Source organism: Galendromus occidentalis, unplaced genomic scaffold (assembly GCF_000255335.2).
Source record: "Galendromus occidentalis unplaced genomic scaffold, Mocc_1.1 scf7180000077528, whole genome shotgun sequence".
Classification (NCBI taxonomy): domain Eukaryota; kingdom Metazoa; phylum Arthropoda; class Arachnida; order Mesostigmata; family Phytoseiidae; genus Galendromus; species Galendromus occidentalis.
This window is the reverse complement of record NW_003805516.1, coordinates 443,638-468,436: the sequence shown is the minus strand read 5'-3', so window position 1 is coordinate 468,436 and position 24,799 is coordinate 443,638. Positions and strand designations below refer to the sequence as shown.

Below are 24,799 nucleotides of genomic sequence, written 5' to 3'. Positions count from 1 at the left end.
TCGTAGGTCCTCGTGATGTTGATTGTGGCGTACAAATCTGGTAGTTTTTTCCTCCCTCAGATGCTTGGGAAAACGGGTCGATCTGGCTTTGTTCAGACCCAGATGTTCCTCCGGAGAAAATGTATGCAGGTCTCACCTAGCCCTCAATCAATTACTGGAGACATCGGATGATCTTGATGTGTGACGCGGAGGCGGATTGAAATAAACTCAGGGAACGTTCGTCTCGAGGACTGGATGTTGTCTGTACTGAAATCTTGCGGAGAAACCGATCCGAGAGAGCATGAAAGACATCGAGAGATTTCCGGAGAACGCTCTGCTTTATTTACAGTTATCATTATAATAATCAACAGATCGAATAGCTACTTCGAATGCTGCCGACGTCTGCCTGGCTTCAGATCGGACTTAACGTTCTTAACCAAGGCGCTCTCATCGATGGGTTTGATTATTTTGCCCATCTTCGTCACGATCTTCTTCTTTGTGAGCTCGCTGAAGGCGCGAGGCGTGTTGTATGCGCTCCCCACGGGTTGTTTCAGTACGGTCTGCGAAATCCAATGCAGCGTCTGAGCATCCCTCTTGCTGCTGAATGATTATATGGACAAACATGAATGCTCTCACACAAACCTCGAATTGTGAGACGCTCGTGAAGCCTTTCGGTACGTCAACGACTTTCAGGTCACGAATGGCCTTCGAATTTGCGTCGTCGTGCACAATCGCTGCCTGCGGCTTGAAAGCTTTCCTGTGTTTCAGGAAATGGGATCTCCGGTTGTCCAACCGATGAATGTTGCCCGGCGTGACCCAGTCTCCGTCGAGGCCTTTCTTCTTCAGAGCCGCTTCTCTATCTGCTGCACGTTCTTCGGCGTTCTTTTCCTGCAAAATCAAAGAAAACGATTATTCACTTAGCCTCGAAAATGGCGGATGATCATCGGATCTCTCCCAACTACTCGGAGTTTTGCGGGCGGGGATGGGGGGGGGCTACATCACCTTCTGCTCCTTGATGAAGTCCTGGACGACATCGTCACCAGCAAAGGCCTCCTGGATGAGCCGCCTCTGTTTGTCGACGTCCATTTCCTCGGCGTCGTCTCCATCCTCATCGTCGTCCTCACCGCCCACGGTGGTTCTGAACTGCGATTTCAACTTCCGCACTTTACCAACAGTCAGAACTTTCTCCGGATCGATGCAAACCGCGCTCTTCGGTGTTTCGATATCCAATTTCCTCTTCAGTGCCTTCTGCTCGGACTTCGCCTCGTCGATACGACCCTCGATCACATCCAGATCGACCTTGGCGTATGGATCGAGTATCGCGGTGCTTTCCTGAATTATATCTTCCTCTTCTTCGTCCGATGAGTCTGATGATTCGTCTCCCCCAGATACGATCTCTGGCTTCTCCTCGGGCTTTCGGCTCTCCTTCTTCGAGACTTTTTCGGCTTCAGATTGCCGCTTCAACTTTTCCGATGATTTTCGCTTCAAATGCTCCTGCGAACAGAAAGGTGAGTGGAGAAGATCTCAAATCGAGTTCCCTTGAACGCGAGTGAATGCGATCGTTATCAACTCACAGGGACTCTCAAAATTGTCGCCGGGGGATCTTCGCTCTCGGTCGTTGCGACTTCCTTCGTCTCATTGAGCCTCTGCGGAACTTCCACTCGAGCTTTCACTTCTTCGAAGAAGGTCCTCCTGAGCCACGGGTTCTCTTGATGATCTTGTTCCTCCTCCTCATGGAGAGACTTTTCCAGAACATCTCGCTCTTCCTCGGAGCTCCCGTGACCTCCGACCTCGCCTATCCCATCACCGATTCCGTCTTGAGCTTCGTCGTCATCGTCCGGCTCCCGATCGTCCATTTTCACCTTCGCTTCAAGCTCTCGGCCCAGCTCGATCCGTTCTCTACGAGTAAAAATCGAGTCAATGGCTAGCCCGAAGATATTCTCACGCGTTCGGACTCCCCTCACCCAATGGCGCTCCCGATGAAGCGTCGCCACTCACCTCAGAGATTCTTGGGCTTCTTTATCGAATTTTCCCTTCTTGGCAACCTGAATCGCCCATCGATTCTTCGTTTTATGCCTCAGAGAGACTCGTTCTTCCCTCCGGATCCTTTCTAACTCTTCGAGTTTCTCTAGAGCCATCTGAGGGTTGGTGACTTTGAGCTGTTCGAAGTCCCGGATGGCTTGTTTCATTTTGTCTCGTCGCTGTGCGCGATGGAATTTCCGACTTTTGATTTTCCGCATCCGCCGATTTTTAAGCGCTTCTGAATGCATCAACGAGCGGAGTTTTCGTAGTTCACTGGAAGATCCAAAATTCGTCAATGGGACGAGCCCCACGTATAGCCTCTACCCACGGATCGAGCGGAAGACTCGGGATTCCGACAAAAAGCCTGCTTCAAATTGTCCCTACCTGAGTCGTATGACAGCTTCCTCTTTCGTCATGGCCGTCAATTTCTCTTCTTCGAATTGTGTGAGGGCGGCGTCTGAGTCAAGTCGATGCTTGCTGGTAGACAATAGAGCTTCCACTTGCTCTTCCAGTTTCGTTGATGGCTTGAACTTCTTTGCGAATTCGGCGCCGTTCTCTACCCTGAAACAATAGAAAACTGAATGTGTGTATCCCAAATCTATGGCTCCAGCTCTATCATCAACGACCCAGAACACCGAATCAGATATGAGTCCTGGGTCGTTATTTGGGTTCTGCCTGCTTGAGAGATCTACGTTCGAAGAGAGGAAATTGATTAACCTTATTTTCTCATCGTTCAAGGGGAATCGTATCTGGTCGGCACTCTCGTGATGCTCAACGATCGAGTCCCACTTCTTGAGCTCATCCGACGTCTTGGCGTAAGATATCGCCCTCTGGAGACGCTCGCGAGAGACTTTCGGTAGCGGTACTGGTAGGGCGGCTGCTTTTTGTTTCAACTTGAGGACTTTGTTCCGTTTCTTGCGTAGGTCCTCGGTGTTATTGAGATCCTAGAGTAGCAAAAGGCGATCGTTAGCGATTCACTTTCAATCATCGAGACTCAATGGAGGCTCGCGATGGTATCAAGCCCCTCCGTCTGACTGCGTTGGGGAATGACTCAGGGACTCTCTGGGTCAGACCCCTCGAGGAAATATTTATATCACCTTGAGCATGTCATACGCCGTGAGACCCCCATCTCTGGTGAAACCAAACTCCGACACGCTGTACGAAGGCTCAGCCCTCTGTCGAACTTCCCGGCTCCCGTAGAGAGCTTTGACTTTGTCGATCAGCTTGTCATGGCTGAAAAGAGAAGATCGTCGCTCACAAGAGAATTCCTCTTTACGAACGGGAGTCTGCGAGGAAGCGGAGTAGGACTGTCATACCTTCCGCCTGCGATTTCTTCATGGTCGCTCCCACTGTCGGCGTCCTCGAGGAGGTCCTCTATATCCAGATGATTCATGGCCAAGGCTCGCCACCCAGGCAATCGGAATACAATTGAAAATTCGGGAACGACTTCGATTGTCCGCGAGATGATTCGAACGCTCCTACACAGATGGGCTGAGCGGGGCTCTTGGCGCAGGGATGTTGTCTACTGGCAAACGCACGTGTGACTTCCGTCGATTAATGGAGCGAGACCGGGGCGGCAAAGCTGAAACTTCCGGACTCTCCAAAATGACCGAAGAGAGCGGACGTTCATTTGAATCTGTCAGCGGGTTGTTATTGTAGGGAGCCGCGCGACAGAAAAAGGCATCCTCAAGCATGAGAACACTCTGACGATAACGCTGCCGTGGAAATTCAGACATGAATCAGTTTGCGATGGCTTCGGACAGAGAGAACGGGAAACCATCCGCTCAGAAGAACGTTTTGAGTTCTTACGGAGACATCGGAGATTTGCAACGACTCACCTCGGAGTTCGCCGTGATCACCAGACTCTGCCAAGGTCTCTGTCCTGAATCTCTAAAAGTAGCGTAGGATCGTATCACTCGCGGGGAACTCTGCGGGAACACTCAATAGGAATGATGAAGATATCATCACACTGTTCCCGCTCGCTGCTTCTCAATCGGGTCGCCGTAGTGAGACTTTGAGGCTTCATAATGTTTTCAGCTCCGATGCCTCATTCCAGGTGTATCGAGGGAGCCGCCCGATGAGAACACAGCCGCTGAGTTGAAGAATGAGCTCCTCGCGGCTGAAGCAGCCCTGCAGAGTTTGAGCCACGTCACGGCCGAGGCGAGCAGCCTGAAGGCCGAGCTCAAGGAAATGATGAACTACGTCAAGGAAGTTATCCCCCAGAACGTGAGTGCAGTGCGGGATTCCTCCCTTGATATAATATTTTTCCTTCCGTTATTCCGCCCGGGGCAAATCTCCGCGATCGATGCTGGCTCCTAGGCAGTTTTGATCGAAGAGATGTTTTCTTGCCGCCCGCTTGCCTTTTCCAGAGACCCGTCCTCAACGATCGGATATTTTATTCTCTCTGTAGAAGCTAGAGCCTCTTGACAATTCTTTCACAGATCGAAACCTATTTGCTTAATGTAGCCGCCACTCTGGACACGATGTCTCGTATTGAAAACGCTGACAGCGCACGGGCCCTGCCGAGGGAAGTGACCCATGGACAACCGACCGAGCGTGGGAACAACGCGTCAGCCGGAGGTTTGGGTATCCAATCGAGAAACATCGAGGAGGAGCAGAGCGAAGAAACCCGAAGCTTGAAAGCATGTTCTAACAAAGAGACGGAACTCACACCTGTGACCCTCCAGGAGTTCCGGAGCGTACCGGCGTGAGTCTTTTGGGCAATCGATCCGAAGTACTGACAAGTAAACATTCTTTTTTTAAAATGACAATCACCTGGTTTGACATGCTTTTCTGAAAGTTTCCGAGCCCCGGAGCAACCCCGAGTCATTTTTCTCTGCTGTCCTGCATTTCCTACCCCTTCTCTGCAGGCTCCGAAATCCGGAAAAAACACTATTTTCATCGAAATCCGGGATATTTTGCTCGGATATCAGTGGGAATGGGTCTTTCCGGGCTTCGGAACCTGGGAAAAAAACATTTCCATCAAAATCCGAGAAAAATATCCCGGATTTCGATGTAAAAGGTGTTTTTTCCGGGTTTCGGAGCCTGCAGAGAAGGGGTATGAAATGCAGGACAGCAGGGGAAAACGACTCGGGGTTGCTCCGGGGCTCGGGAACTTTCAGAAAAGCATGTCAAACCAGGCGATTGTCATTTTCAAAAAAGAATGTTTACTGTGAGAAATCATGTCGATTTGAGGTACACAGAATTAATAATTCTTCTTCCAGTCATATCCGAGGACGTCTGACGATGGATAAGATCAATGAGACCCTGCACATGCTTCGGGACGTGATGCAGCTCAAATATCGTCTGCTGAAGAAACGAAAGGGTTTGACGCTGCTCGAGAAAGATGCTCTTCTTAGAATGAAATCGGAAATCGTACCGGCGGTGAAGGAGTGCCGCTTCGTCTCTGAAGCAGACGTCGTTTTCTTCAAAAAGAAGAAGTTAGCGAAGTCGAATATGGATCACTTGATCGTACTCCGACATCTGCAGAAAATACGTGAAAATCGAGATATGAATGTTTTGCGAATCGTTTTTAAATGATGGCCCTTGTGGATCAAGGAGCAGTATCCGAAAGCCGCTTGGGGCCACGGTTCGAGTGAGGAGAACCGTAGTGTGAGGCTTCGCTGTGTTCCGTGATTCTGTAATCCGCTATGGTTTCGCGCCTTACCGGCGGAGCTTCAAGGTTGGCAATCGAGATCCTCTCTCCTGAGAGGTCCGGTAGGAAACATGAGCACACATAGGTCAGAAGAGGAGAATGTCTTCATCGGATCTTTGAAGGTGACAATCCTGGAATAGGTGTTCATTCAGACGCTTTCCTCAGGGACGAATCAGACATTAGTGAGCCTCGGACTTCGGAAAGAAGATCTACGTTGGGTATGTCAAATGCAGGATCCTGAGTATTGTGGGAGTTGACTGACTGGAAGTGACAAAAGCTATTTTGGAATTCGTGAGGAGTGAAGGACATTGACCACGTTGTTAATATTCCTGGTTTAGATTTTTTTCTATATAAAAGAGACTCTCCTGAAGCGGAATCGGGATGCCGCGCATGATTCTTCAGGAATTTTTTTCTGCTCTTCGAGCCCGTTCGATATTTGTGAAGCACTCGAATCCGTCGCAGTGATTGCGTCAGAGAGTTCCCAGATAGGGATTGAGGGCAGGATCTTCAGAGATTCTATAAGCTGAATAAAGTCGCGAGCCGTCTTATTCATGGGAAGGATACTTTCGAGACGGTCTTTCCTCAATCTAGGGATCCCCGGACCGACGATGAGGACAAACTGACTCGCCGCTCCTCGAATTGCCAGCGAGATTACCGCGGGATCCTCGAGGGGTCAGTCGACGAGTCCTGAAATTCCGATTCGCTGTCTTTCTCGTATGGAGACCTGGCATTTCTCGTGGGTTGAAGAGCAAGAGTGATATATAACTTCCAATTTCTATGGGAAGTCCATGCATCCGAGTGGAGCCTTTTGTCGGAACTCGCCTCGCACCGCTAGCTCCAGAATTGTCCTTCACGCTGCCCAAGCGTCTCGCTCCACGATGGCGTGAGATCGAACCCACTCGATGCTCTCGCAGCTTAGGTCGTTTAGGTGACCTCATCCGGAGACAAAGGGCAAGATTGGGAAAAAAGTCTGCTCCGGTCTCTTCGCTCACCCCGTGAACAGTTATGTAGTTTTGAGTTCGACAGAAGGCTGTTCGAAGACTGAAACTGATTGGCCGCCTCAATGTCTGAGCGTGCACGCGTCTCGATAAGCAAGGCTGACGCGGATCGGCACGTGACGTGTTCGAGGCGCTAAGCGGAATCCTCATTGAGTGGGGAAATCTCCCAGTGTCGCGATCCCTCAAGATACGTTTCCCAACATATTTCTCGAGTGTTTCGGAATCAAACAGCTCTCGTTCCACAGACGATTCCCTTGGTAGAGAATCATAAGAGAAGGTGAGTCGAGCTTGGTCGTTGCGAGACTCGCCAAGCCAGATGAGACCGGCCAGAGGGACTCGTCCCCAAAGAAAGTCAGCCGCGAGGAAATTATATCGGTCGAGTAACCCCGAATTATGAGCTGACGGATCCGTACTCGAGACGTTAGGAGTGTCTGAGCTCAAGCTCGTGATTTCCCATTATTCGTATCAGCTCTTCATTGAACAGGGATATCGAGAGAGCGAAGGAATGATAGGAATGATGAAACGGGGACAATCCAAGGATCTCAGAAAGCGTTCCCCTGTCCTTCCAGTACGAGCAAGCATGAGCGAGAGCCCACCTTCACCGAAAGCGGATGTAGAGCCCCAGCAAGTGAAGGAGGAAGGTTTGTCCTAGCAAATTACCCAATATCGAGCGCAACATAGGCGAACTGCACTTCCGTGTAGGAGCTCCGCGATGCTTTCGACGAGACCGAGCTCGCGAATTCGGCTCGAGGGCTCCGATAAATGCTTTCGGGATTCCCGAAACGTCGACGTTTTCCAGCGGGACTCGGGAAGAGAAAACTCGAGCCGGATGATGAGAACGAGGAGAATCACCCGGCTGAGAATGTCGGAACCCCAAAAAAAAGAAACGTGGACGACTTCGGAAGACTCCCGCGGATACCTCGAGCGATGCGCAGGAACGAGATCGGGCGACAAACCTCCGACAATCCACGCGAAGCTCTCTGAAACGAGCTCATTCGAGTCTGACGATGCTCCAAGTTCCCAGCGTGCGAGGGGCAACGACCGCCCTAGTTGCAGGTGGTAATGAGGTCGGTCAGCTTGGCATGGAGCGCGCGTCGGCTTGCCGTTTCGTGCCGATTACTGATCTGCAAGAGAAGGTGCGTCGATCGGACAGTTTCCCTATTTCGCGCCTTGGGTCGATACTCATTCGGGAATGTTCCCACCGAGCGAACCAGAGTTCGCTCCCGGCCCAAAACGTCGATCTTATTCCAGATCGTGTCCTGTGCCGCTGGTGGAATGCATTCGTTGCTTCTCAGCGAACACGGGAAGATTCTGTCCTTCGGTTGCAACGACGACGGATCTCTCGGGAGGCTGACGGAGGAAGAGGAGGAGTGCTTCAAAGCCGCCGTGGTCCACATTGAAGGCGAGACGGTGGGTGGGGATTCCAGACCCGAAATTACTTTTGGCTCGCCATATTGAATTCCCTACCATGCACGAATATGTTCGGGATGAGGGCTCTTTTTCCCAGGTTTCGAAAATTGCGGCTGGTAACATTCATTCCGTAGCTTTGACCACCGACTGTCACGTTTTCATTTGGGGGAGCTACCGGGATAATTCCGGAGCTTTCGGCATCTCTCCGAAGAATCCAGAATTCATTTCGGAACCCATGAAATTATCCTTGCCCGATTCCATCACTGATATCGCATGCGGTGCGGACCATACTTTAATGCTGAGCCAGGAGGTGAGTGCGAAGTCCCTATCCACGCGTACGGGCACAGCCTCCACCTACACAGTTTTGCGACCGAGCACTAACGAATTTCAATTCCTCCTAGGGCGTCATCTACACCATGGGGATCGCAGAACAAGGGAGACTCGGGCGGATAAGAAAATCCCATTGTTGCCGAGAGAATCGCCGTGCGCGTCAGGTAATGATTTGAGAAGACCAAACTACGGATCCCTCCACACTCACGCGGTCGCCGTGAGACGGAGAAAAACGGGATGAACAACGAGGGATTTCGCTTGTCCACGCAAGAGATTCCATGCTCCACTCCTTCCCCGCTCCCATTTGTGATAGTTGGCAGTAGATTATTGAAAATCCAATTTCAGACGATGCTGACACCGCTTCCCATGAGGGTTCGACGCTATCGGAAGCCCGTGTTGTTCGACGGTATCTGGGCCGGTCGCTTCAGCGGTTTCGCGCGAAGCGTCTCCGACGGCCGCATATGGGGTTGGGGCCTGAATAACTATCATCAGCTGGGCGAAATCAACCCAGATGACCACGAGGACAATTTCGTTTATCAGCCGGTTGAGCTAGCCGCTTTCGATCCCAAGAAAAGATGGACTCAAATATGCGGAGGTGAACAGCACACGTTGGCGCTGGACAGCGAAGGAACCGTATACTCCATGGGGAGACCTCTCTACGGCAGACTTGGACTCGGACCGGCCGATGCGAACGATCCCGATGTCACGAAACTAACGCCTGTGCCCGGCCTGGAGGAATGCGTTGTCAGCATAGCGGCTGGAGATAATTGCAGTTTCGCAATCCACAAAAGTGGTCAGCTCTTGTCTTGGGGTCAAGGAACCAACATGCTCGGTCAGGGCGATCGCGAGATTGCGAAAGACATCGATCTATACGTTCCGACTCAATGCGCTTCGAAGCACCTCAAAGACAAAACGACAATTGAAATCGCAGCCGGATCGCACCACGCCATATGCATCGCCAGTGGTTGAAGTCGAAATAGCTGTCATGATACAAATCGGACGACATGCTTAGGTACACATCATATTTGAGAAATTACTTGTCGATGGCATTCATAGCGACGCCCCGCAGGGCTCGCCCGCGCAGACTCATTGTTCAGTCCTCCTTCTTTGTTTTTAGCGTTTTTTCCCAAGTGCTTGGCCCGTTCCAACACCGATAGGCTCTGGTTGGTTTTTCGGAAGGAAGATTCATCTGGGTTGGCTTCCCCTCTTACGGCAGTGTTTTTAATAATGGAAATTCGAGCGAGTGATATTCTTGGTGCTAGGCGGCTTCGAATTTTATAGTTTTCCCAGGAATGAATATCAAAGTCCTCGACGGCAGAAGCTACCGCGCGATAGATTCGCCAGAGCCGGTGACATACTATAAGAATGTGGAAAGATAAAAGTCCGTGCCTCCCCCCGGGGACACGATACACGGTACATTCGTGGGAGCCCAGCTTCCGATTTGTTTTTTCTTCCTATCATGGGTGAAACAGCTTCACAGGCGCCGGTATCGACACCCGCGGATCGTTAGGGCTCTAGTTCTCAAGAGTCAATAATCTATACCGATACTGATCAGAATAAGTTAACATATATGTATGTATATGTAGGTATACGTATACAGTGAGCTCCACTTATTGGGAACACATCGGGACCAGGCAATTTCGATCCGAATAGGCGGAGGATCCGATCAACCGGAGCTCAAATCATCGGAGACCACTGATCGGGACTCCCCGAGAGCGATCCGATAAAGCGGAGGATCCCGTCAACCGGTGTTCCCATTAAGCGTAGTTCAGAGTTCACTGTATATGTATCTGACCGAGCATGCCGTTTTCGAATATTCCCGCGCTACAAAGAAATCAGCTGGCGCGAATCGTGGAGAGGGCAGCTACAATCGACAGTTGTCTACCCGCCACTCCAAGAGGGATCCGAAACAAAAAATGAGCGAACCCGATGAAAACCCCCCTTCATTGAGCCCAGAGCCCGTATTCCCGAGAGCTCCGGTCGCGATGAAGACCATTTGTGAGTTTGTGATTTGTGGTTCACCGTCTGAACTTGTGCCGAGCAACGGAAAAAAGCATCGGCGTTCTTTTGGAGATTATATATTTTTCGAGTCAGCTCATGAGTATTCCGGGGAATCGTCTTCCAGATGAAACCAGCTCGTTCAATTCATCGCTCTCCTCGGTCAGGAGTCCGAGCTTGGACATCTCTCACTCGTCGAAAATGAGACTGGTGAGTTCTCAGGATGCATCTCTTAAGCTTGAATAAGTTAATGATTCCCTCTGTAAACGACTCGAATTGCGACGCCCAGCTAAGTCAGAAATGCTCCTTCCGAAGTGAAGGAGGCCTCCTCGGAGCATTAGCCCCACAACGACACTTCTATGGTTGACCGCGGTACCCAGACTTAGCCGTCCCCCCGGACATGTTCGAGCGCGTTCGACAATGAAAGCGCTGCGTCTGGAGCTGACAATGACTTCGGGTAGCCTGTTTCTTTTCCCTTCGGTCCCCCTTCAAAGAATATCAGCCTGGAGGAGATCCTTACTGGGTCCCCAGCGCCGTGATCGAGCGTCCGTAAATCATGAGAGAGAAAACCGAGGACACTCACACTGTGGTGTGGTCGGAGTCTAGCTTAGCCGTGATCATTCACTACCAGGTGCCGAGCATCGAGGATTTCGTCATAGTGAAGAACATCAGCTCTGGCGCATTCGGAAAAGTTGTCCTGGCACGACATCGGATTAAGAGCGATCAGATATACGCTGTGAAAGTAATGGAGAAGTTTCACATGCTGAACAAGAATATGGCTGAAAGAGGTGAGTTAGAGCATGAGTAGCGAAACTCATCCAAATAGAGCCCTGGGCTTGAACTAAGCCGTCGTAGCCGGGCGTGAGAATGAAATTTATGGAGCAAGGAAGTTGTATTTTGCAGTTAACAACGAGAAGAATGCTCTCGCAATCAGCCATTCGGATTTCGTGGTGAAAATATTTTACTCCCTGCAAAGTCGGAGCAGGATTTACCTTGTAAGTTTTTCGGAGGAATGTCTTTTCCCGGCCACTGCGGAGGAAACCCTAGCCAGCGGACCGGACTTTTGAAGCCCATAGGCCGTAAGACGTTGAATACATCGCCTGATCCTGTCGAATTCTCCCGTCTTCATCGCAGGTGATGGAATACATGATTGGTGGAGACCTGAAGAATTTACTTCAGCGAATGATAGCTTTCCCAGAGAGCGTTGCTTGTTTTTATGTCGCGGAGTGCGCCCTGGCGCTCGAGTATCTCCACAGGTAAGTTGACTTAAGAGCTCGATCCTCCTCAGCTCTGCTGAACACGACCCCCGAATCCTTGCGCTCTTTTGTAGGCACGGAATCATTCATCGCGACATCAAGCCCGACAATGTTGTCATTGGACAAGACGGTCACGTGAAGCTGACGGATTTCGGTCTGTGTAATTTCGACCGGGAGAACGTTGAGATCGGCGACATTATCGCGACTCCGATGAACCTGCGAAATCCCAAGACCTTCAGAGGCCGTACACCTGGTCAGCTATTGTCTCTGACGACAGATATCCGGCTGACACCGGAGGTGGGCTCGAGTTCGGATATCAAGTCACGGTCGTTTTACCGTACGTGAAGATGCTGACACGTTTCTCTGCTTCGTTAGGTCAAAATTCCCCAGCAGCCCATGGAGAGCAAGCTCCAGCAACGAGATGGCTCCGTTTCTCAAATGTTGAATTCGGGCCTGAGAAACATTCACATTAGTCCACCGGCTGTGTCCGAGGCGTGTTCACCGAAAGCCGCGATGACGCCTCTGGCGGACATCACAAACTTCAGAGATACTCCGAAAGGTAAGTTCATTCAATCTTCTGTGCATACAATCCTTCCGGCCTCAGGCTCTCCGCGAACCGAGGACCCATCGATTGGCGTCGGGAGCCAGGGCCTCTTCCATCCGTCAGGGGAAAAAATAATTACCGATATATAAATAAATTATGATTGATGGAATCGATTTCTTTAATTGACCTTGCGACTCCGCAGTCGGTCATTCAAGAGGAGCTTTCTCTACAATGCCCCGGAAAGCGCACCGCTCCGCGGGCTATAAGCGGCAGTCCTTGGAATACGCAGGCAAGGAGAACCACGAAGGTGGGCTCCGGAAACGGCCAAGGAAAGAGAATCGACCTAAACGTCTATCGTTCAAGCTCGCTGAGGAAAGTTCTCCGGCAGCGCAGACCAGAGAAGACGAGGACGACGAAGACCTTGGGAGAGACGACCTCCCTATGGCGTGAGTATGGTTTCTCGGCTTCCGGCGAAAGTGTAGACAGTCGATAAACTGATGTATTCTTGAGCAGAGATAGATCTCCTTATATCGACAGATGCATGTTCAACTTATCGGTCGGAGAGAGCGCAGCGTTGAGTCCGCCTCGAGCCAGTACCCCACAGCCCGGCTACGTCGTCGAAAAGGAAACGTGTATGCCGGACTTCGAATTGAAAGCATCAGAATGCGCATCGATGTCAAGTTGGTAAGTTGGATTCGGCGGTCTTCACTTCGTAAACCATTCATCGGCGATCACCATTCGAAATGAATTTTTGGTAAATCTTTCCGCTCTTGATTTTGTTGACCCGTGAATGATAACGTCTCCATCTCGGCAGTGAAAGCCTCAGCGCCATGGTACGGGAACGTCACGCTCCTCTGGACAAACTCAAAGAATTGAAACAGGCTCGGCGGATGAGCGTTGTGAGCATCCCGCCAAGAATCGACGAGCACAGTGTGAGCATGTCGAGTGCCTTCACACCGCAACCTCGGGATAGGGCGCGCCTCGCATCGAAAGCTTTAACCGAATATCTTCCGAGGAAGAGGAAGAATCTTACTCGTAACGTTGGTGAGCATCTGACCCTTTCCAATACTCTGGTCCACGCTATCCGTATCATTGAAGGCTCCCACTGACTAAATAAGAGCTATGGAGGCTCAAGTAGGCACTCGGACCTGAATCAGAATGTCCCTATTGTCCTTTTCTCCATTCGGCAAAGAGACTCGCAGCTTCCCTCGACAGCTTGCGATGTGAGAGCTGCTGACTGGAATCTTAATTTTCTGAATATTATATCGCAGGTCAGAGCGGAATTCTCGGCACACCCGACTATCTGGCTCCGGAAATTCTGCGGAGAAAAAACCACACAACTGCAGTGGACATATGGTCGCTGGGAGTTTGTCTCTATGAGTTCCTAATCGGCTGTCCACCGTTCATCGATGAAACGGTGGAACAGGTTTTCAGTAACATTCTATCAAGGGGTGAGTCGCGTGGACTGATTTCCGTCAAATCCCTATTTTTAGAGGGATGGAGCTCGGGCTCAACCTGCGCATAACTTGCAGCGATCGACTATCCTGAAGGAGAAGAAGCATTGAGTGATGCTGCGGTTGCTACAATCGAAAGCCTCCTCGAAACAGACGTCAGTCTCAGACCTTCGGCGGTGAGTCTTCGGGAGCTGCCTCTGTTCAAGGATATTGACTTCTCAAGAATACATCAGCAAAGAGCTCCCTGGATTCCTTCGACTTCGAGCGACATCGACACCGCTTGTTTCGAAGGTGAGGGATTAGGGACATCAAGCAGTCGATCCCCGGAATTCTCATCCTCTGATATTTTCCATATTCTCTCGAAACTCACACAGCAACGAGGTCCGAACGAAGCTGATCGCGATATCCTTGAGCTTCGGATTAAACTCTTCGTTGAGGCCGATCCCCCCGATAGGCACGAAATATGTCGTCTACGTGAGCGCAAAACTGATAAATATTGTTCCGTGTTACAGGTAGTCGGGCGCGATTCGACGTCGCACTTTCTTCACTGTGAGGGATCTCTGTTGCCCTCGTGTAGGGATGGTACCTATATTTAAATATTCTTGCGAAGTTCCTCAAAGCAAATGATCCGACTTGAAGAGGAATGCAGTATGTAGGTCAGTATTGGACGTTCGGAACCGAAGGCGCGGACTATTCGATCAGTCAGCTCGGTCGGAGTACTTGTGTATTGAACAGCAGCGAACGATTGGAGCACTTGGTTTCCCCGTCGAGAGATGTCGATAAAGCACTTCATTGTTCAACCCCGTGGTTCTTAACCAATAAAGTCATTTTGGGTATCAAATTATGCTGCTGGAATCATTTTATATGAGTGGAACGATCGGTCGGACGGAACGAAAACAAGCGTTTCCCCACGAGAGGAAAGAATATTCGAAGTTTTCCCGCGCCCTCGAAACCGAGTCGAGGAAGTCCCGAGGACAATATGAGATGGCTCGAGCGGTTCGCGCTCCCCGATCAAAGCAAAGCTCGAGAAGTCGATCAGCCAAGCAACGCGCTGCTGAGAACTCACTGAGCGAATTCGCGCGGTCTCTTTCTACCGGAAGCCCAGAGCAAACGACATGGTATCGGCAGCTGTCGGCGGCCATGTTGTGAAAATCGCAGGTCGGGTTCCGCCGGAAATCGAGAACGTTTACTGACTTAGAATAGCCGACGATAAGAGTCAACTTGCCGGCAACACGTCAGGTGGGTTATCGAGGTGATGAAGAAACCTTACGGCGGGGATTCCGGAGCCCGGACCCTGAAACTTCGAGCTATAATTTCGAATTTCGAGCTTCCACTGGTATCGAAACAGGATGTGGCTTCCTGTGCAGGGATGAACTCTACCCTAAAGGAAGACAATAAGCAGTGCGCAGAAAGCTTCGACTTTCGACACAGATGCGTCGAACTGAACGACGAAGCGCAGCGTTCCTTTGCTCCACTCTCGAGATGGCTTCGGAGACGAGTGTCGCTCTCCGTCTCATGGGACCGACCGAACCACGTTTTTAATCACCAAACAGATTCAAGGAGCTGAAATCAGGAATTCGGTTGAATCAATACACAATTATTGTCCGATATTTTTTTGGGTTCAATTTCGATGGCTTCTCGAAGCGAAAGGCTTTCACTCCGGGAGCCAGTTGTGATCTCAGACAGAATGGATAAGTGGGAGCGAGAGTTAATTCGGTCGCTAAATATTATCGTGACCGGTTCGAGAATCGACATGTGAGCGATCGATTCCCTTCGACTGCCATTAATCCTAGGCCACGACGGGGAGTTGCGCGATCGTTGTTCCTCTTCTAAAATTCAGGCTTGCGTCATGTCGTTCTGCTCGGCGCATGGTCTATTCAGGATGTCAAGTAGTCGGCTCAGAAGGACAGAACTACGATGAGGGTAGCACTTCGTACGACTCTTTCACTAGACTCCGACTGAGCGAGCGTTCAGTGACGCTTCGCGAAGTATTGGTCCATGTTACTCCGAGTCACAAACGCGCGAGAATTCTGTCGAATCCGGATGAAGCGCGTGGGCCCAGGCGAGTGCGAATCCTGAAGGCTCAATATCTGCTGACTTTCCTTTCAGGATGGACGAAACCCTGTATCCCATAACAGATATGGTGATTTCGCCGGAATCGATCCTGCCGGGCGACAATGAACTCACAGAACTGTCGGAGGGGATAACCACAGCAGTAGTAGCCCAGCACATGGAGATCTCCGAACCGCTCATTGTTCTGAAGGGCCTGTTAGAGACTCGTCTGGGACTCAATTTAAGAGATTTCAAATTCTTTCTACAAGACACCCAGGAATTGGATCCGCAGAGAAATCTCGTCGATCAATGCGTTCAGGGTGAAGGTCTCGTCCAAGTCAACGTGGAGATAAGCTATAAGAATCGCAGCAAAAAAATCAATATCGTGGACGTTTTGAAGCCGTCGGACGAAACCCTGGCAGAGCTGGAGGCCGAGGCGGCTCCGAAGAAGAAAAAAGAGAAGGACGAGCAGGTCACCAAATGGGTGCAGTCACCGGAGTTCAAATTCATCATGGACCGCGAGGACATACCCTCAAATCCACAATTGTGGCAATACACACACACTCAGCGCTGGTTCAAATGGGCAGCGAAACACTTCAAACTACCGGCAATGTCAGTCAACCACGACCTGTGGCTAATTTCTGGCAAGCAGCTCGGCCAGTTGACGCACGAACAGTTCCTCGAAAAAGTTCCCTATGACCCTTCGGACCTGATGTGGACGCATCTTGAGCTTCTGAGAAAGTGCAAAATCGTCGCCATCGTCCAGAACACTACCGAAACATCCCCGGAGAGCCCTGCGAGCAACAAGAAGAAGATCGGTCAGTTCAGAGGAAAGAGCATACGTAAGCTTTGATTATTGACGTAGTTCGTCTCAGTCCGCCTGGCGGGGAGGGGGGATTCGGCCTCTGAACCCCGGCCCTGAGCGACTCCTCCGTTTCCCCGGAAGTCGTTCGGAAGGAACACTGCTTCCAGGAAATTTACCTCTCACGCTTGAAACTTCTCTCCTCTTCCAGCACGGAAAGGCTCGAACCTCCCGTTGATGCCAGCGAATCGGCAATCCCTCGAGTTGCTCAACAATCGTACCGGAAACAACGGACAAGTTCAGCTTTGGCAATTCCTCCTCGAGATGCTGACCGATAAGGACGCGCGAGACTACATAGCTTGGTCGGGGAACGACGGCGAATTCAAGCTCTTGAATCCCGAAATGGTGGCTCAGATGTGGGGTCTGAGGAAAAACAAGCCCAACATGAACTACGAGAAACTTTCTCGAGCTTTACGGTATTACTATGACGGAGACATGATCACCAAAGTGCAGGGAAAGCGATTTGTGTATAAATATGATGTAGATCTCAAACAGCTGATCGGATACGACGCCTGTGAACTCAATCGGCTCGTGATGGAGGCCGAGCAAAAGAAGATCTCGAAAGAGCTCCGCGCGGCTTCATCGAATTTATTGATCTGAGTTCCCGAAAGATATTTGACCATGAAGTGTGCAAGAGCTGCTATTGACTTGGAATATATTTTTCGTATCTGTTAGGAATAAAGGTAAATACTGTACATTAGATGAGTCACGTTATCATTTTCAGAGGTGACGCTCGATAATACTAACTGAGCGTGACCTCATTCTACTAGGATGTCCCATCATCTCTGTAAAGGTATTGATTCCGCAATCAATTCACGGAAAATGCACCCGATTCCCATTGCCTCCCTCTTGCGGATAGTCCGTGGACTTAATTCGATCAGTCACCGAGTCGTTCACGAATTATTCTACTAGAGCCACTTCCAGCTCATCGAATCCTGTGGATGGAATCGGTCGAGGTGGAATGACATCTTACCTCGGTATTCCGTTCGTCACCCGAAAACGTGATGGGAGCAATGGTTCAGCGGGCGAAGTTGGCGAAGATCACACGAGAGCCTCGGGTGTGGAAGAAAAATCGTTTGCTGGAGTCTCCACCGCTCTAAATTTTCATGCCACTCGGGGGATCGAATATCCGGGAAAGCCTCACCTAGAGCTAGTCATTGACTATCAGGCTCATGTCGTCAATACTCAAACCAGCTGACACAAATCCCTCACAAAGCTTTGACAAGGTGTCGAGGCCATCCTAAACAATTGCGGTGAGTTTTCGTGAGCCTATCCCTCAAATTCCGAAGTTCTCCGCTCCGCCGTCTTAGCCTCAGATTCGAGACATGGCTGAGGTGTCGAGTGTCGATCGAAGGATGCCATCGGTGATTGACCGTGTTATACCCGTAACCAAGAAGATCACTCCGTGACGTCAGACAAGACCTATCCGAGTATTCTCTGCGACAGGAAGAGTGTAGATACCTTGAGGGTCCTAGGGAGCGAAAGGAGACCCATCGACGAGTTTTCAAAAGCAAATGATCGTATTTTCGGCCCTTTACCATCGCCGGTTAATCAGGTAAAGAAATCTCTCATAAGTGCCGCATAGTCATTCAATTGAGAGTCAGCAAAAATTAGGCTCAGAAAACAGAAATCGGAATCAAGCATTTGGTTCGTAGTGCTGGACCCCCTTGAGATCCGGAACCTGACTCTATGCTCTTGCGGCGACATGTTCAGCTGGAGTGGGGAGTACGGGCTCGAGAAATGCGGCACTGTATCTAGTCGAAGCCCAAGCCGTTCCGAGTCGGTCTCGTTCGGACGCAATCCAGAACCCTCTAGCGCAAGTCTAACGATCCTGCCGAACCTCAACGGTTCCTCGTATTCAGTGATTCCCACTCGATCAGTAAACATGATACGGCGATAAAATTGCAACGGACTCCACGCTAAGGGATCCGAAGTGACCGAAGACTCATCAGAAGCGAGAAACAGAAAGTAGTGTGAAATCAATGGACACCGGCTAATCGAAGCAGGTGGATCCGGATCGATGAGCTTGACTCGAGTTACTTGGGTGTGAATTTCTCCATGCTGTGACGATGATATCCGAGGGATCGATTTCCGCTATCGGTGGTGCAAAATGATGCGAGAAGCCTTTGGAGGATTCGTTAGCACCTGACGGATGATTGAACGGAGCTCTCCCTCTCTGAGTGAGAAGCTCACCTCATCAGCTGTCAATCAGGCGTCACTCGAAGCGACAGCGCAATCAACACTATCGCGACGTGGAGTCGTTTTGGTAATGGTTGTTGTCCACCTCGTTTGTCTTACGTTTGCGACCGAGACTATTTCGGTTCGTTAAAGATCGCCTTAATTTGTCTGGAGTTTAACACGTCGAAAACAAATCGTAGGCGTTCGCGATTCTTTCGCGAAAAGGCAGCGACGACCACGATGAGAGTCGCCATCGGAACAGGTAGAAATCTTCGAAGCTCTCTCGGTTTCTCTCCGCGGCTTGTCGCCTCTGATGTGCTTTATGATGTCAGCTCGCGTTAGAATGCAGTGTTCGTGCCGCAGCCCGCTGGAGACGCGGGCACGCTCTCAGCTCGCTTCTGGACGCCGTCGCGGTATTTTGAGTCTCTGGTTCGGGATCTCCAGCCTGCAGGACTTCGCCTCCCACGCCAGCTACGTCCCGAAGCGATGAGCTTGCCGGCTAGCCGCCCGGTCGATCGAGGGCCCGGCTTGCCTCAGTGCTTGCCTACTACCGGTCTGTCGATCGGTACGTCCGTCTGCGTCGCCGGTTGGCCTGAGCAGCCAGCCAGCCTGCCGGCCGGCCGGTCTGCCGGCTGGCTGGCCGGCTGGCTGCAAGAAGAGGAAGAAGATGAAATAGAAGGAGGAAGCCACTAGTAGTAGAGGGCTATTTCTAACCGCTAAGCTGGCCCGGTGGAAATGCTTCCTCGTCCACTAGCCACCCTTCTTCCAGCGCAGCGTTCTCATTCGACTGCAAGTGGATGAAGCCAGTCCAGCTGTGATCTGTATGAGTTTCATTGGCTTCACCTCCGAGTTCAACGGTGGCAGGTGAAATCAAGTGTATCCGGTGCTCGCTCGGATTTGTGCTGAAACGCTTCACCGACGGATGACAAAGAAATGTCTCAGTTCGATTTGAGCCAACCGTAACCGACGGTTTCCGTGTTACCTTAGGTGAGTACCTGCGGAACTCCCGCCAGTTCACCCGTTCGCTCGTTGCTTCGACGACACCCTTTTTCGCGTGAACGACGACCCTTTGTCTTATAGGAATATAATTGATTCAGAGCGCGGCTTTAATTGTTGTCGAACACGAAAGACCGAAGGGGCAACTCTTCGGCGCCGGGGAGACTTGTCACACGACGATTGCGCTCATGGCGATAATGCCGAGGCGACGCAACGCCTCGGGAGCCCTCGCGGCTCGGATTCCCGCGAGCTGTATCGGAAGCTCATGGGGTGGCTCCTTGGATTCGTTGCTGATAGTCAGGAGACAGCAGCAGGTTCTCCACTCGCGTCGTCGTGCTTCATTCGAGCTGGAAATCGCTGTCAGTCATAGCATATAGGCTCTCTGCGTCAAAGAGCATGATGCATGACGGCAGCATTGGGCAAAACATCTTTCCAGAGGGTGGCTCTGTAGCGAGAAAAGGCGATGATAGCTTGACACAAAAATCACTCTCGTGGAGAATAAGTGACTGATGAACAACAGTGGTGAATACCACGCGTGCGGTGCGGAAAACGTTCCATTTTGGACGATTCGACCGAGACCATATTTCAAGACCTGCTTTTCGTCTGAACAGAAATCGATGTTGCTCGCTGAAAGTGTATTCGCGACACTGTCGTGATTGAGATCGAGTCGACAGCATTCAGAGGTATGAGGTTGTTCCCGACCTAAACTCGTGAGATTTCCGCCCATAAAGAATTAATTGGGTGTTTTTCCGCTGTCAAATATGGCGCCGCAGGATGCCACAGTTTTTTTCCGTGCGAACATTTCTAGATGGACGGTGGGCACTGCTCCCTGGATTTTTCCTGAAGCGCGACGCAGATGAGAGAGCGCGGATTGACCGAGATCCGCAGCTCGTACGGAGCTCCCGGGAGTCGAAATTCCTTCCCAGACCTTAGGCTTCGATGCCGTCATTGATCTGGTAAGGTCCTCCACGCGCTCGCTGTCGGTATGACTTTCTCCGACGACTGTGACAGGGACTGTTCGTCCACCCTGCACTGCGATGGGGAACGACTCAGTCGTTTCAATTGTTACTTCCGAGTTCGAAGAGACAATTTCGATTGAGATACGCATACGGTGCCCGACTCGACAAATGACGACCCTATCATGGGCCGCGGCCCACCGTGGCTGGTGAGAATTATCAATAGCAACAGCCGTAGCGGCGGGTTTAGCAACAACGTGGTCGTCAACGTTCCGAAAGCAGGACATACTAGGCGGCCTTCTCAGGTGTCGAACATCTGAGAGCGACTCACAATAGAGTAACTCCTCAGACGCCCTACCGCAGCAAGAGCTCACCATTTCGCGAGTTTGTGAGCTGCTTGTTCTCCATAAACAAACAACAAACGCATCTCGCTGCAATAGACAGCGATTCATTCGAGCGCAACGGGACGCAAGTCGGCGAGAGTCGAGACCGCCAGCTCTTCGAGCCCAGCTGTACGCATATTCTGGGAAACAAGGGAATCCTTTACGGTGTGCCGGCATTTAACTGAAATCGAAGAATTATCGCCCTTTCAAAGGCGTATAAAAAACCGATGTTTACGTAATGCTCAGTGCCGGCTCGGAACATGAAGAGGGACTGGTGAACATAAAAAGACTTCCCCGCAGCGCATCCGATAGTCTCGATGTGGGGAGAAGCTTTCTCAAATGCCCAGAGAGCTCAAATCATTTGAATAAGAGCTCGTGCAAGCTTGCGGGAAAATACTCGACGGTAATCAGAACATTGCTTCTGGAAACTTTCCATGAGGACGTACCCACTGGACGGGAAGGAAGTTCACTATGAGCAGTATTGCCGATACCGTGAGCGCTCGCCGGAGAGTGGGGTGGCTCCTCAGATACGATCACCAATCACAATGCTTCTCGTTGATTCCACGGCGGCGAGCGCTTCTCTTTTCGGTAAATGGCGAGATGATGAACCCTAAGCGTCGGAACACCTTGACTATAAGTCGCCTGGGTGATTAATGTAGACCGGAGATCCGATATGATCTAGCCTCGTTTGTTGTCTGAGGTCTTCATAGTGGAAGAGCTTTTTTGGCACCTGCGCGTTACCGAGCCGAATGAAAATACCCTCAAAGTCTCTGTATGTGACAGCCTGGGTGCTTGATCTTGCCAAACCCGCGGTATGCGAAGACCCGACGATTTTGGTTCGGAAAACAAAAAAAAACTCATACATAGTCATGGCGCAATGAACAACTGGTCATACTACACGTGGACCGGGGCCCTTTACCACTCACTCTCTCCCTCCCTCACTGACCCTCTCACGCTATAGAGTTCTGACTGAGGGAACTCATGCACGGGCGCTCACAGCGCCGGCCGGTGTACGCTCTAGTCGACAGACGATACTCGAAAACTCGCATCGTTCATCTCGCATTCGGAAGGAGTGGCGACGGTATAATCTTCTGACTCACCCAGGATGTTATCGACCATTCGCCAGCATGTTGCGAATTCTTATTTTGTCGAAAGAAAGAAAGACACCAACCACTACAAGTGGTCACTCACAGAGCCGATGATGATCGCTGAGGCATTTTCGAAGCAGCAGCGACCGCAGCTGCCGGACCGCGCTCGTTTTAAATGTCATGGCTCAAGAATTAGTGACAAGCGGCGGCTATGATCGGAAGGCATCGCAACATCTGAATTTCTTTGCACAGAGACCTTTGTGCTGTTTCGCTCTGTCTGTCGACATGAGTCTTTTGAATCTTTCGCCTGCGACGACTCCATCCTGCATTCCTCATCGCGATGGATACCGAAAGAATAGAATTATCTAATCGATTTCGACATCCCTCCTATCGCGAGGAGTCCGCGTCTCCCCGACAGTTCGGGTTCAGGAATCCATCCCTTCCATATTCGAACGCGGCTCAGCGAGTATCTTCTTCCTTTCCGTTTCCCCCAGCTCTCTTCGCCGAGTCGGTGTAAGAGTGAGTGTGTCAAGGTGTGGTCACTGATCTCAATGAGCGTCCTTTCAATCTGAAGACAAACTCCGCAGAAAGAGATCAGTCTTTGCAAGCGATACATGCTTTGAGTGGGATCTCTTCTCGGTTTGAGTCTCGGCTTCATTTTCGCTGAACGTTTCGTTGCTGTTTGAGCGACAGGTGAAGGGTCCCTTAGGCTCTTTCCGAATGAGTCACACGAGAATCGACTGATTGCAGGAAAACACCCCGCGTTATCGACGATGGGGGCGAAGACGAATGCAAGAGATGAGCTGCCTGCTGCCTACGCATGGTCTTTTCTTTAAACCAGGATTTGACTCGGGTGATATTCGAGGGCTCGGTTTCCCTCCGGTACTTCCTTTCCCTGGCGGAGTGTGTTCCGAGGCGTCCCCGATCAATATGAAGCCTTAGATCCTCAAATTCCGCTGAGGCTCACTCGGTTGCCATGGTTCGCTCGCGATACCCTGCGATCCTTTAATGGATACAGATGCGTTCTCGAGGGATTAAACCATTCCGTCAAAATATGTCCAGAAGCAGTATCGTCCCGAGAGGGGACAGGAGGGGGGAAGCCTGCGTGGGGCATCAAGCTTCTGAAGACTGGCTCGGAGAAGAGCTCCAACTCCCAACTCGACGGGAAGTTTTGAGTTACTAACTCAGGTTTGATTTGGAAGTCCTTCTCATCGTCGATAAGACACGAATAAGTCCGAAAGATGTAGGGAAAATCCGAGGGGCATCGAGTGGAGATTTTGGCTGGAACAGAGGCGATCCTTCCCGGAGGTGTTATTTCACCGAATTCAGCCAAGAGAAAACGTAAAGAGTTCGAGCTCCTCAAGACAGTCGTATCCCTCATTGTTTTTGAATGATCCGACGATTTTTCGACGCATACGAGAAGACCTTGTCGAGTAGGGACCCGAGATGAGCCCCGCCGAGCGACCGTGTAGAGCGAAGCTCGTGCGACAGGGGAATCCATGCTCGATCTCTCCGGAGACCCAGCGCAGGGGCAAGGCTCCGGGCTGGGTGGTCAGTGGCACTGTGGCATTTAGCCGGTGCACTAAGGGTCTGTCTAGCCAGCCAAGCTGTTTGCTCGATCGCGGTGAGTCGACCGACCAGCCAGCCGGGGATGCCTGGCTTGCACCGACACACAGCGGGCTCTTTGCTTTCCTTGAGGCTTCCTGATGCGGCTGCCATGCCAGTGGTTCGAGTCTCTCTGTAGAAGTGTCGTGCTGCTTCGTTCCGAATCCGACCAGCGATGAGCTGCACTGCTGCGCTGCGTACGTCGTAGTCGTGCTGACGACGGAGCTCTCGACACCCGCGTTGGGAAGCTCTGCTGACTTACCGCGGATCGATGTGTCCACTGTTGTCACGCCTGCGAGTCTCGACGAAGACAATACCCTGAGGAGTCTCTCGTCCGGAAGCACCGAATTTTCGCTCCCATCCTGTTGGAATGAGGTGTACCAGGGTCATCATCCTCACGCTGATGACACTGACGTAGAGAGCGATTGGGATTTCGACGACCGCCAACCGTTTCAGGTCAGTCATTTTTGTTTCCGGGCTCCCCTGTTCTCTTCCTGTCTACATACATGTGTCGACTCAAGAATGTTGATCATCGTGATGTCCGTGATCTTCACGGGTAGCTCGACGTTTAGACGAAACGCGCCGATCCCGAGCGTTTTCTAGGAAAATCGCTCCAGGACTTGATATTTGCCGCGCGGTCGATAAGTATGATCGGAGCTTTTTAGTCGTTAGGAGGTTTTTCCACGCTCGTTCAGGAGAGCCCTCCGAGCACAGCGAAATTCCACGTTCAGACACCGTGAATTCAACTAATAATTATTTCATCCAGAGTGGATCCCGACTAGGATCCGACCGCTCAATCTAAGATTGGCGATTCGGAGCAGCATTTTACCGAATTACTAGCGTTCCCCGACTCTCTACACATGCGCTGGCTCCGGGTGCGCTTGCTTCGGGCGCGCGTGCTGTGGGTGCGCGTCCCGATTCCCCGCTTTCCCGTTTCCCCGCTTTCCCGTTTCCCCGCTTTCCCGTTTCCCCGCTTTCCCGTTTCCCCGCTTTCCCGTTTCCCCGCTTTCCCGCTTTCCCGCTTTCCCGCTTT

The 24,799-nt window shown here is 51.2% G+C and overlaps 5 protein-coding genes across 6 annotated transcripts; 4 read left to right on the top strand and 1 right to left on the bottom strand.

The window, feature by feature from the left end:
• Window positions 1-305: 305 nt before the first annotated feature.
• Window positions 306-3,394, bottom strand: LOC100908187 (U3 small nucleolar RNA-associated protein 14 homolog A). Its single transcript, XM_003748163.3, has 9 exons — window positions 3,318-3,394; window positions 3,099-3,234; window positions 2,719-2,945; window positions 2,386-2,562; window positions 1,978-2,274; window positions 1,554-1,878; window positions 982-1,473; window positions 622-867; window positions 306-539 (listed from the first exon to the last, which is right to left on the bottom strand). Exons 1-9 carry the CDS (start codon window positions 3,392-3,394, stop codon window positions 360-362), a joined length of 2,157 nt encoding a protein of 718 aa, XP_003748211.1. The 3' UTR covers window positions 306-359.
• Window positions 3,395-3,735: 341 nt separating this feature from the next.
• On the top strand, window positions 3,736-5,541 carry LOC100908048 (spindle and kinetochore-associated protein 1-like). The gene is made up of 4 exons (XM_003748162.1): window positions 3,736-3,874; window positions 4,058-4,227; window positions 4,443-4,708; window positions 5,226-5,541. The coding sequence occupies exons 1-4, from the start codon at window positions 3,736-3,738 to the stop codon at window positions 5,539-5,541; spliced, it is 891 nt and encodes a 296-aa protein (XP_003748210.1).
• A 1,954-nt stretch (window positions 5,542-7,495) lies between these two features.
• On the top strand, window positions 7,496-9,733 carry LOC100907908 (regulator of chromosome condensation). Of its 2 annotated transcripts, XM_003748161.2 has the most exons (5): window positions 7,496-7,790; window positions 7,906-8,064; window positions 8,162-8,374; window positions 8,466-8,558; window positions 8,740-9,733. In XM_003748161.2, the coding sequence occupies exons 1-5, from the start codon at window positions 7,662-7,664 to the stop codon at window positions 9,361-9,363; spliced, it is 1,218 nt and encodes a 405-aa protein (XP_003748209.1). In that variant the 5' UTR covers window positions 7,496-7,661; the 3' UTR covers window positions 9,364-9,733. The 2 variants fall into 2 exon arrangements, with proteins under 2 accessions (XP_003748209.1, XP_018496836.1); XM_018641320.1 differs by having other exon boundaries at window positions 7,500-8,064.
• A 556-nt stretch (window positions 9,734-10,289) lies between these two features.
• Window positions 10,290-14,478, top strand: LOC100904437 (serine/threonine-protein kinase greatwall). The gene is made up of 9 exons (XM_003748140.2): window positions 10,290-10,392; window positions 10,520-10,602; window positions 11,024-11,180; window positions 11,296-11,387; window positions 11,527-11,648; window positions 11,723-11,838; window positions 13,464-13,643; window positions 13,725-13,937; window positions 14,159-14,478. Exons 1-9 carry the CDS (start codon window positions 10,311-10,313, stop codon window positions 14,197-14,199), a joined length of 1,086 nt encoding a protein of 361 aa, XP_003748188.1. The 5' UTR covers window positions 10,290-10,310; the 3' UTR covers window positions 14,200-14,478.
• A 302-nt stretch (window positions 14,479-14,780) lies between these two features.
• On the top strand, window positions 14,781-17,254 carry LOC100907767 (DNA-binding protein Ets97D). The gene is made up of 3 exons (XM_003748160.2): window positions 14,781-14,885; window positions 15,756-16,516; window positions 16,712-17,254. Exons 2-3 carry the CDS (start codon window positions 15,757-15,759, stop codon window positions 17,158-17,160), a joined length of 1,209 nt encoding a protein of 402 aa, XP_003748208.1. The 5' UTR covers window positions 14,781-14,885; window position 15,756; the 3' UTR covers window positions 17,161-17,254.
• Window positions 17,255-24,799: the final 7,545 nt, after the last annotated feature.

What these genes read in the sequence shown, in the direction of transcription:
- LOC100908187 (XM_003748163.3), bottom strand. Translation starts at nt 3,394, where the DNA reads ATGAATCATCTGGATATAGAGGACCTCCTCGAGGACGCCGACAGTGGG. An exon ending in CGGCGTATGACATGCTCAAG is followed by an intron (nt 2,946 to 3,098) that starts GTGATATAAATA and finishes TTGCTACTCTAG; the next exon opens with GATCTCAATAACACCGAGGA. An exon ending in GAAGCCCAAGAATCTCTGAG is followed by an intron (nt 1,879 to 1,977) that starts GTGAGTGGCGAC and finishes TTTTACTCGTAG; the next exon opens with AGAACGGATCGAGCTGGGCC.
- LOC100908048 (XM_003748162.1), top strand. Translation starts at nt 3,736, where the DNA reads ATGAATCAGTTTGCGATGGCTTCGGACAGAGAGAACGGGAAACCATCC. An exon ending in GATCACCAGACTCTGCCAAG is followed by an intron (nt 3,875 to 4,057) that starts GTCTCTGTCCTG and finishes GCCTCATTCCAG; the next exon opens with GTGTATCGAGGGAGCCGCCC. An exon ending in GAGTTCCGGAGCGTACCGGC is followed by an intron (nt 4,709 to 5,225) that starts GTGAGTCTTTTG and finishes TTCTTCTTCCAG; the next exon opens with TCATATCCGAGGACGTCTGA.
- LOC100907908 (XM_018641320.1), top strand. Translation starts at nt 7,717, where the DNA reads ATGAGGTCGGTCAGCTTGGCATGGAGCGCGCGTCGGCTTGCCGTTTCG. An exon ending in TCCACATTGAAGGCGAGACG is followed by an intron (nt 8,065 to 8,161) that starts GTGGGTGGGGAT and finishes TCTTTTTCCCAG; the next exon opens with GTTTCGAAAATTGCGGCTGG. An exon ending in AGAATCGCCGTGCGCGTCAG is followed by an intron (nt 8,559 to 8,739) that starts GTAATGATTTGA and finishes ATCCAATTTCAG; the next exon opens with ACGATGCTGACACCGCTTCC.
- LOC100904437 (XM_003748140.2), top strand. Translation starts at nt 10,311, where the DNA reads ATGAGCGAACCCGATGAAAACCCCCCTTCATTGAGCCCAGAGCCCGTA. An exon ending in GTCGGAGCAGGATTTACCTT is followed by an intron (nt 11,388 to 11,526) that starts GTAAGTTTTTCG and finishes TCTTCATCGCAG; the next exon opens with GTGATGGAATACATGATTGG. An exon ending in CCGGGAGAACGTTGAGATCG is followed by an intron (nt 11,839 to 13,463) that starts GCGACATTATCG and finishes ATTATATCGCAG; the next exon opens with GTCAGAGCGGAATTCTCGGC.
- LOC100907767 (XM_003748160.2), top strand. Translation starts at nt 15,757, where the DNA reads ATGGACGAAACCCTGTATCCCATAACAGATATGGTGATTTCGCCGGAA. An exon ending in GAGCAACAAGAAGAAGATCG is followed by an intron (nt 16,517 to 16,711) that starts GTCAGTTCAGAG and finishes CTCCTCTTCCAG; the next exon opens with CACGGAAAGGCTCGAACCTC.